The 10,918-nt window shown below is 41.7% G+C and overlaps 1 protein-coding gene across 1 annotated transcript; it reads left to right on the top strand.

Annotated features, from left to right (window-relative positions):
- Positions 1–782: 782 nt before the first annotated feature.
- LOC110103305 lies at positions 783–2,651 on the top strand. Its single transcript, XM_020831958.1, has 2 exons — positions 783–1,639; positions 1,856–2,651. Exons 1-2 carry the CDS (start codon positions 783–785, stop codon positions 2,649–2,651), a joined length of 1,653 nt encoding a protein of 550 aa, XP_020687617.1.
- Positions 2,652–10,918: the final 8,267 nt, after the last annotated feature.

Below are 10,918 nucleotides of genomic sequence, written 5' to 3'. Positions count from 1 at the left end.
CTACTCGTAGCGTCGCTAAGCTTGCTCACTGTCCTTTTCCGCTAAGCCTCCACTTCAAATTGAGTGACAGATCCTAAGGTGAAGGATCTAAATTTTAAATTTGGGGTTTTGTTATTTTTAGCTATTCGCATTACTTGAAGTTTTGATGTTATTTTGAAAAGCCTTCTAATCTCTGACTGTGATTTCTTGTTGTTACTTAATCATTCGTCTTCTAATTCTTTGACTTCAATTGATTACGCATAAAGTTTTGGTAGCAAGCTATGATTCAATATTTCTATTAATTTTAAGTGCAATTCACATTTCATCGCATGATTGATTCACATCATTTGTGGTATCAGAGCATGGCTAGCATGCTTTTCTTGTGCTAGAAGTTCCTAGGAAGTTAGTTATCATTTGTGTAGCTCACTTGCATGCATACCATTGCTTATTTCATAAGAATTTCCTGTTTCATTTTGCTGTCCGGAATTTTTCTGCATGTTGTTGTCATCATAATCAAATTGGTTCGCCACCCAAGTGTTTAGGTCACTTGCTACACTTGATATACTTGCTGTCCAGATCAATTCCTGCACTTTTAGAGACATCTAAGTGACCCGAAAGCCGTCCTAAAGTTGCTGTCCAGTGAAGTAAACCTATCCATAACTTTTAGAAAACTTAAATCCTTATTGTAAGTTGATGTCCGCTTCCAACCAGCAACTTATAGAAGCTTTAGGACCCTTCTACCTTAGTGTCTAGGTGCTGCCCACCATCCCGTTACCTATCCTAGTGACCCCTAAACTTTCCCCATGGATCCGCAGCATCTCCAAGCTACCTTAGACCTTATTTTGGGACAACTGGGTACCGTTACTCAGCAAATTCGCAACACCCAAACCGATCTAGCTGACTTTAGGCGCCACACGAGTGACCGATTAGATAATATCGAGCGTAACGGGAATCCTGCAATCTATACGCCATCAAGACCTCACTCACCTTATGGCGAAGACAACCGACCCGATCATGAACCCCCGCGAGATCCCGGACGTTTTCAAGACCATTACCAACGCAACCCAAGGCCACTTCAAGAGCCCATAGGGGACGACAACACTTGGAGAGACAACGACGCTCAATTACTGAAAAACATTAGGATTGATGCCCCAACGTACGACGGGACCCTTGACCCTCAAGTTTTCCTAGATTGGCTCAAGTCGATGGATAGCTACTTTAAATGGTACAACATCTCTGAAGCAAAGAAAGTCAGATTCGCTGAAATGAAACTCACGGGTCGAGCCAACCTTTACTGGACCAACTTGGAGGACATGCGTGAATCTCGAGGAGAACATCCGATAAGCGATTGGAGAACGATGAAACAGGAACTTAGGAGGAAATACTTACCACCTTCCTACTACCCTAAGCTTCTGGATAAGTGGAATCGGCTAACCCAGGGGAGCAAGCCTGTTAAAGATTACATCTCCGCCTTTGACGATTTCCTGATTCGTTGCAACGGCGAGGAATCTGCTACCCCAACACAAATCCTATCTATGTTTAGAGCTGGCCTTAGGGAAGATCTTAGGACTGAACTTTTTGCTAGAGGAATAGACACCTTAGAGGCCGCTTGCAGCCTGGTACTTGACCTAGAAGAGTCCAAGACCCACTCCCACACTAGGTAGTTTGATGCCCGACCTAACCCCTATCGAACTTCCACTGGCCAGACCCAAAATATATCCATAAACTCGATAGGTAGTCGACCCACTACCAGTTCGTTCCCACCTCGCCCGGACTCTAAAGGTAAAGCCCCCGAGCGCGATGCGCCCAAAACCAACTCAGGAACCAAATGTTATAGGTGTCATGGGTATGGGCACATTGCGTCCCAATGTTTCAGCTCATATAAGGTCACCATTATAGAAGAGGTTGATGACGACGAGGACAAACCTGAGACTGACCTAGTTCATCATGTTGATGAAGAAGAAGACTCCTTTACGGAAGAAGAACCCATTACCCTTCAGGTTGTTACATGCGCTTTGTCACAACCCAAGTTAAGCGATGATTGGCGTAGGACTTCCATTTTTCATACCTTTGTTAAGATTGGGGAAAAGAACTGCAAGGTTATCGTCGATAATGGAAGTTGTATCAATGCAGTCTCTTCTGCTATGGTTTCCAAGCTCAACCTCAAGATGACCCCTCACCCGAATCCGTATAAGGTTGCTTGTATCAACTCGACTACAATAGAAATTAAGGACCGTAGCCTCATTCCCATAGAGTTCGTGGGATATCAAGACAAGATTTGGTGTGATGTTTTGGCCATGGACGTAGGTCAAATTATCTTGGGTCGCTCATGGTTATTTGACAATGACGTTCATATCTATGGGAGGTCGAACACCTGCGTGTTCGAACACAACGGAAAGAAAATTAAGTTAATACCCTCTCAACCCAAGCCCCCCAAGACGAAAGCCAAGCCTACCCCAGCCAAACAAAGCAAAGGGCTACACCTCTTGACTGCTAAAGAAGTAGAAGATGAAATCACCCAAGGAGCACCTATGTATGCCCTAGTAGCTAGAGAAGTGGGTGAGGATCAAAAAGAGCAAATCCCCGAGGAAGTTAAACCCCTTCTTGAGAGTTTTGCTGATGTGTTCCCTGATGACTTACCTAACCAACTGCCACCCCTATGGGACATATAGCACGCAATAGATTCAGTGCCGGGAGCATCCCTACCAAACCTCCCTCACTACCGTATGAACCCCCCTGAGGGCATTAGTCTACTTATGTAGCCCCGAGGGCGTTTATGTCTTTCATTTTCTTTTAGTTTGAGCCCCCTTATATGAGGCATGATGCATTGTAAGTTGGGGAGTTTTTGATGAAATAAAAAGTTATCTTCCTTGTTCTCTTTGTGAGTGCATCCCCCATGATCTCTTCGTGAGTTCATAGGAAAAACTAGATCTCTCCGTGATTTCTAGGATTCGTTCAAATATTATAGTGTGGAGATAGGGCATTTTAAGGAGACTCGAGGTGAGGGAGGTTCAACGAGGATTCATTAAGGAGAGCCTTAGTCCGTGCGCTGTTCCTGCACTCTTAACTCCCAAGAAGGACGGATCGTGGCGGATGTGTGTTGATAGCCGCGCTATCAACAAAATCACTGTCAAGTATAGGTTTCCCATTCCTCGTTTAGATGACATGTTGGATATGATGACCGGAGCAACGCTCTTTTCCAAGATAGATCTTAAGAGTGGATACCATCAAATTAGAATCCGTCCAGGAGATGAATGGAAGACGGCTTTTAAAACAAAAAACGGGTTGTATGAGTGGATGGTTATGCCCTTTGGCCTTAGTAACACTCCTAGCACGTTCATGAGAGTTATGACTCAAGTCCTGCGACCTTTCTTAGGAAAATTTGTTGTGGTGTATTTTGATGACATCTTAATCTACAATCGCTCCGTAGACCTGCACTTACATCACCTAACTCAAGTATGTGAGGTTTTGAGGAAAGAATATTTGTACGCTAACCCAAATAAGTGTGTATTCCTCACGGACCGAGTTACCTTCCTAGGATTTATCATATCTCCACAAGGAATCTCAGCAGACCCCGAGAAAGTCCGAGCAATTAACGAGTGGCCTGAACCCAAAAATATCATAGATGTTCGGAGTTTCCATGGATTGGCCACCTTTTACAGGAGGTTTATCAGGAATTTTAGCACGATAGTAGCACCCATAACTGATTGCCTGTAGAAAGGAGAGTTCCGTTGGACTGTGAATGCAAGCAACACTTTTGAGGGTATTAAACGAAAAATGGTAGAAGCCCCTGTCATGCGTCTACCTGACTTTTCAAAAGTCTTTGAAGTAACTTGCGACGCCTCAGGGATTGGAATAGGTGGAGTCCTATCGCAAGAAGGCCATCCCGTGGCCTATTTCAGTGAAAAGTTAAATGACATACGTCAGTGATACTCTACCTATGACAAAGAGTTTTATGCGATTATCCAAGCCCTTAGATATTGGAGGCATTACCTTCTGCCACAAGAATTCGTGATATTTTCGGACCACGAGGCTCTACGATACATTAATTCCCAAAAGAAACTCAATGCCCGCCACGGCCGTTGGGTTGAATTCCTGCAAGAGTATGCTTACACGATTAGACACAAAGCAGGGACTGAAAATAAGGCGGCTGATGCCCTCAGCCGAAGAATGATGACTACCCAGAAAATGAGGATGGAAGTAATTGGTTTTAAGCGACTAAAAGATGACTATTTGGACTGCCCCGATTTTAAAGAAACTTACACCCTACTGACTAATGGTGGTGGACCATTAATAAATGATTTTCTTTTGGAGGATGGCTATTTGTTCAAGTCCCAAAAACTCTGTATTCCTAACACTTCTCTGCGAGAATTTCTAGTATGAGAGTTGCATGCGGGAGGACTAGCCGGCCACTTTGGTCAATCCAAAACTATTGCCGCGCTAGAGAATCGATTCTATTGGCTCACCCTTAAACGCGACGTTGGCAAACTTATAAAGAGATGTCACACCTGCCAGCTTGCCAAACAACGAAAGCAGAACACGGGCCTTTACACTCCACTCCCAGTGCCAAATTGCCCTTGGCAGGATGTAAGCATGGACTTTGTATTAGGTTTACCCATGACCCTCAGAAAGCACGATTCCGTTTGTGTTGTCGTCGATAGGTTTTCAAAGATGGCCCATTTCCTACCCTGTTCAAAAACTTTCGACTCATCCTGGGTTGCTAAGCTATACTTTGATGAGATTGTAAGACTTCATGGGTTACCTAAGACTATTGTATCTGACAGAGATGTTAAATTCACAAGTTATTTCTGGAAAACACTTTGGCATAAGATGGGTACAAAATTATAGTTTTCGATAGCCTTCCACCCTCAGATTGATGGACAAACCGAAGTTTAGGAAACCTCTTAAGAACGCTAGTTGGGGAAAACCTTAGAGACTGGGATTCTAAGTTACCGATTGCCGAGTTTGCCTATAATAATTCTGTCAACCGAACCACTGGTCTGAGTCCTGCCGAGATTGTGTATGGTTACAAACCTAGGCAACCTATAGATCTTATTCCCATGGGTCCTAAGTCTAGGTCATCAGAGTCAGCATCTGCATTTGCATCGCATTTACGAGAATTGTACAAAGAAATTAATAAAAGAATTGAATTGAGCAATGCTAACTATAAACTTAATGCGGACCTCAAGAGAAGGTTCAAAGAATTTGATGTGGGTGATTATGTGATGGTTCGGATTAATCCGGAGCGGTTCCCGCAAGGGACCGTTAAGAAGTTACACGCGAGAAGCGCGGGCCCTTTCAAAATAATCTCTAAAATTAATAGTAATGCTTATGTGCTTGACCTTCCCGAAGGTTTTAACTTTAGCCCCACTTTTAACGTTGAAGATCTTGTAACCTATGAAGGTCCAGAGTTTAACCCACCCAACCCATTACTTGATGAGCCTTGTGAGTCCCCACCTGGTGAGATCCCTATCCAACCTCCACTCCCAAAACTTCCCACTTTACCTACTGCGGAAAGGATCGAGGCAGTGCTTAGCGATGAAATCATTTCTACTAGAGATGGTGGTCGTCGAAGGTACTTAGTTCAATGGGCAGGAAAGCCAGAGAAGGAGAACGTGTGGATCGACCGAGATGAGCTACAGAGATTGGATCCAGACCTGCTGGAGTGGTACGAGGCTTCTAGAGACACTCACTCGACGGGGTCGAGTTCTCTCCCACCTCGGGAGAATGATAGGGACATCAGATTTCGACATGTGTACCATCGCCGTCGGCGCAGATCGACGGCTACGATCTAGAGCCTCTACTTCTGAGTTATTTACAGCTTATGTCATGTGTACTTTTTTTAGTTTTCCTAGTTTTCCCCTGAGGGCATTAGTCTACTTATGTAGCCCCGAGGGCGTTTATGTCTTTCATTTTCTTTTAGTTTGAGCCCCCTTATATGAGGCATGATGCATTGTAAGTTGGGGAGTTTTTGATGAAATAAAAAGTTATCTTCCTTGTTCTCTTTGTGAGTGCATCCCCCATGATCTCTTCGTGAGTTCATAGGGAAAACTAGATCTCTCCGTGAGTTCTAGGATTCGCTCAAATATTATAGTGTGGAGATAGAGCATTTTAAGGAGACTCGAGGTGAGGGAGGTTAAACCAAAGCTCTCAGATTTTTACATTTTTTTTTCTGTTTTCCCCTGATTCCGCCGACCCCTTTAAATCCTCCCCACCGCCGGCTTGCCTTGCCCTCCCGCCGACCGGCTGGAATCCTACTGCCGACCCCTCCTCCAGACCACCTCCCGCCGACCACCTGCCGCCTCCAGAGTTCAGAGCCCATGCAGCCGGCCCTTCCTGTTGAATTCCCTGGTTATTTTGAAATTCAACCATGAATAACTTGCCTAATTAAGACTCTTAAATTTAGGAGCTAATTAAGGGAGTTATTATTGCTAAAAATCAAAATTCCCTCTCAATTGGCACTAAATTGGGAGTTACATGATTTGATTAAAATCTGAAACTTAAATTCATATTTTAGTTAATGATTGTGGTCCCCTCCCATTAACAAAATCTGCCATCTCTCTCCTCCATACATGGCCGGCCATACACCCCTTTTTATTTCTCTTTTAATTTTCTTAATACACCATTAACCTTCCCCTCACCTTAATTCCCAAATTCAAATTCTGAAATTGAAATTAAGAATCCGCCAATTTCTGAAATCTTAATTAAATCTCAGATTTTTTATTTTCCCCTTTCCCCCAAAGCTCCACCCGCCCTAGCCTCTCTCCAACCCGTGACCGGCCTCCCGCCTTGGCTCACGGCTTGCCTCCTTGTCTTCCCTGTTTGGGTTTCGTCGTTCACTACCGCCGTGCATGGATGAACCCGAATGGAATTTCGGATTTGAATACGACAACAACGGACGAGTCGACATCCTCCATTCACCCTTCTTCGACGTTGGATTTGACTTTGACGACACCCCCGAAGAGTACTTGGACCGGATCTTACCAACCCTCGTGGACTCCATCGACGATCATTTCTCCGTCTACACGTGGATCATCGAACCCGGCCTCCTTCCCGGCGACAAGTCCTCTCAAGATCACTTGTCTACTAGTGGCGCGCTAAGTCTGCTCATGGTTCTCTTCCGCTAGCCTTCACTTTAAATTGAGTGATGGATCTTAAGGTGAAGGATCTAGATTTTAACTTTGGGGCTTTTGTTTATTTCTAGCTATTGGCATTATTTAAAATTTTGGTGCTATTTTGTGAGGTTCTTCAATTCTCTACTTGTAACGTATTGTCATTATTTTAATCTTCAATGTCCTATTCTTAAACCAAACTTGAGTAAGCAAGAAGTTTTAATTAGTAAAGCGAAATCAATAATTTTATTAACTTCTCATGTGCAATTCTTATTTAATCGTATGTTGTTTCACATCACTTAGGATTAAATGTGATAGTGGTGGCCAATGTCCTTTCTAACACCATACTAGTTTAATCCAGTTTTCTTTTTATTTTAAGTTAGGATTCTTTATTTCCTTATTATATGTGCTAAAAATGAATAACTCCCTTCATGGCAAAATCATAGTTTAATCCAATATTCTTTTCCATTACATTAGGATTCTTCCTATTCAAAAGATTAGACGTGCTTGTTGTGGAAAATGCCCTTCGTGGCACCATCCTTATTTAATCCAATTTTGTTTTTCTTTTAAGTTAGGATTCTTTCATTTCTTAGGATTAGAGGCGCCAGTGGGGAATAACGCCCTTCAAGGCACCATCCAAGTTTAGAACTAGTTCCCTTTTCCTTTATGTTAAAATTCTTCCTTTCCGTAGGATTAGACATGCTAGTGGTGGACAATGCTCCTCGTGGAAAAATCCTAGTTTAATCCAGTTTTTCTTTAGGTTAAGATTCATCATTTACGTAGGATTAATCTAGCTTTTTTTTCCTTTAGGTTAAGATTATTCCTTTCCATATGATTAGAAGTGTGAGTGGTGGATAATGCCCTTTGTGGAACCATCGTAGTTTTATCTAGTTTTATTTTCCTTTAGGTTTGGATTCTTTTTTTCCTTAGGATTAGATGTGCTAGTGGTGTACCATACCCTTCATGGTACCATTCTAGTTTAATCCAATTTTCTTTTCCTTTAGGTTCGAATTCTTCCTTTCCGTAGGATTAAACCTATTAGTTGTGTACAATGACCTTCATGACACCATAGTAGTTTAATTTAGTTTTCTTTTCATTTAGGTTAGGATTCTTCATTTTCTTAGGATTTGATATGCTAGTGGTTGACAATGCCCTTCATCGCACCATCCTAGTCTAATCTAGTTTTCTTTTTTTTTTTTCTTCTAGGATATGATTCTTACTTTCCTTAGGATTAAACAAGCTAGGGGTGCATAACATGCTTCGTGGCACTATCCTAGTTTAATCCAATTTCTTTTCCTTTAAGTTAGGATTTTTCCTTTCTTTAGGATTAAAAGTGCTAGTGGAGGGTAATGCTCTTTATGACACCATCCTACTTTTAATCTAATTATCTTTTCCTTTAGGTTAGGATTATTTCTTTTCTTAGGATTAGATATGCTAGTGGTGGACAATGCCCTTCGTGACACCTCCTAGTTTAATCCAATATCCTTTTCCCATAGGTTAGGATTCTTCCTTTTCTTAGGATTAGATTTGCTAGCCGTGTCACGACCCGGCCCGGTTAGCTCGTAGATACGAGGCGGGAACGAGATCGGACGTTTAGATAAGTAACTAATCATTCTTCAAGTAAATAATACTATTCAATGAAATCTTCAAAGACAAAAAGCGTCTCTAAACATTTTCTATTTTCATTCCAAAAAGTGTTTTCAAAATAAACAAGATGGCTAACTACCAACCAACATGCTAAGCCATCCAAAATTATAAAGTAAGAGACTACAACAAGTAAAACTACTATAAATGAACCTGTCACCCGGGGTTTGAACCACAGAACGGCCCTTTGAGGCATACATAATGAATGAAAATGAATGGCATAAACGATGTGTACCTGATCAGTAAAATTCGGTATGACTTCACCGGGACGGATGTATATCTATGTTGGAAATAACACATAATAGATGTATTTACATGTTCTCTAATGGTCAAGCATTATCGTAATCACAAGTACAGTAAGATATCTACTGTTTGCATGAGTCTTTTGTGGTTTTAAATTTCACAACATGTTCACTCAACTTAGCCTGTTGTCATTTACTGAGCGTAGCTCATTCCATAGTTTGGGATTTCAGGAGAACCGTAAGCTGAGGTGATGCTGATCACCGCAAGGTTCACGTTACAGCCCGTCGTAGTACCGGCGTGACGGGTTCCACTTGTCTCTTTGTTTGTTTTTGTTATAGTATTGATTTTTTGGGGTGGCTGAATCTTGTTTGTTATATATTTTGCTTTGCCACCTTTGTAATGTATGTTATAATAAATAGCCTAGAATATGCTTATCTGACAGATTGAGTGGCGCCCTTGTTTCCTACGTGTTTGAAGTTCTACAGTTATCTTTATGTCTTTAAAAAGTTTTTAGAGTTATGTTAATTGTCTGTGGCCGTTTCCGGTTCCGCCCGCCTCGTGCTATACGAGCTTAACGCGGCCGGGTCGTGACAGCGAAACCTGTGTTTTTTCTCTGAACGGGATTTGGCTGTCCAGAATTCTGCATGTTGGTAACTGCTGTCAAGCATATTCCTGCATTTCACACTAGCTGGCCGCCCAGAGAATTCACAAACCACATTGCTGTCAGCCTTCTCATGGCTGCTGTTTTCGCATCATCAAGGCCTGAACCCTGCTGTTTAGGGAATTTAGAACATGGTAATTGCTTTCAGCGTGTCTACATCGCACGAGAGCAGAGCCGACATAGCATGGCAGAACCTTATTGGGTGCTGTCAGAGCCCTTGCCCACGAGTCCAGGCCTGCTGTCCAAACTACTTAATGATTGTTGTCCGAGGGCTCCGAGCACATATTCCCTTGTTTTCCACCAATTGACGAGACTTTCGAAGGCTGTTCAAGGCAGCTCAGGTAATTTCAGACTGGCTGTCCAGTAAGCTTGCAACCTGATGTGCCAACCACTTTGGAAGCCATCTAAGACACATGGAGCTGTCCAAGAGGCTACTTCCACTTGGGTTAGTATTGATGTCCCAGGGAGATTGTGCACATGTGATTTTTTACTGTCCAGGCCCCGCTAGAAGGTCTTCAAACACTGTCCGGACATTCAGACAGCTGATCAACACAACTTCAGGAATGTTTCTTGACTGCTCTAACTTACCTCACCAAGTCTTCTTACAGTCGTGGGAACTAAGTATTTTCTATTATTTGGGTAGACTCCAACTCCAATTCCTCTTATCCTCCTTAGTTTTACTCATCAATTAAGTTTTAATGTGATTTGACGACGATGCGTGCCAAATTATTGCTCACGTAAAAGTTTAGTGTTTAAGTAGAACTGTGCAATGGATTGCATTTCATAGTGAACTTACTTCTTATTGTTAAGCATAAGGATTTGATTGTTGAAACATTCAATGTATGCAGTTAGATTAACTTGATTGTTTTCCTGATCTTAACTTTTACGATGGTGAACTTCGGTCAAAGCCTTTGTCTTACCGGTCTTGTGGTTTTCTTGCGCTCGTTTAAATTCAGCCACTTATTATATAATTATTTGTCTAGGAATATTAAGTGCTGCAATTTTCTTCTTAAAGTAATTCATCTTTTGCTGTTCGTTCCAGGACTCAAATGTTAAAGCCTGAAAAGGAAAGGTCCACAATTTCATCAAGATTCAGCAGGGATTCGCATTGTGGTTTAAAAACATGATAATATTATAAACTTAAAAAATTATAAATATTACTATAAATGGCATATATATATAATATATAATATATATATATAATATATATATATATATATATATATAATATATAATATATATATATATATACATTCTACTTTAATTGCATCTCTATGTC

Source organism: Dendrobium catenatum, unplaced genomic scaffold, assembly GCF_001605985.2.
Source record: "Dendrobium catenatum unplaced genomic scaffold, ASM160598v2 fragScaff_scaffold_1542, whole genome shotgun sequence".
NCBI lineage: Eukaryota > Viridiplantae > Streptophyta > Magnoliopsida > Asparagales > Orchidaceae > Dendrobium > Dendrobium catenatum.
The sequence above is the reverse complement of the archived record's forward strand: the minus strand, read 5'-3'. Positions and strand labels throughout refer to the sequence as shown.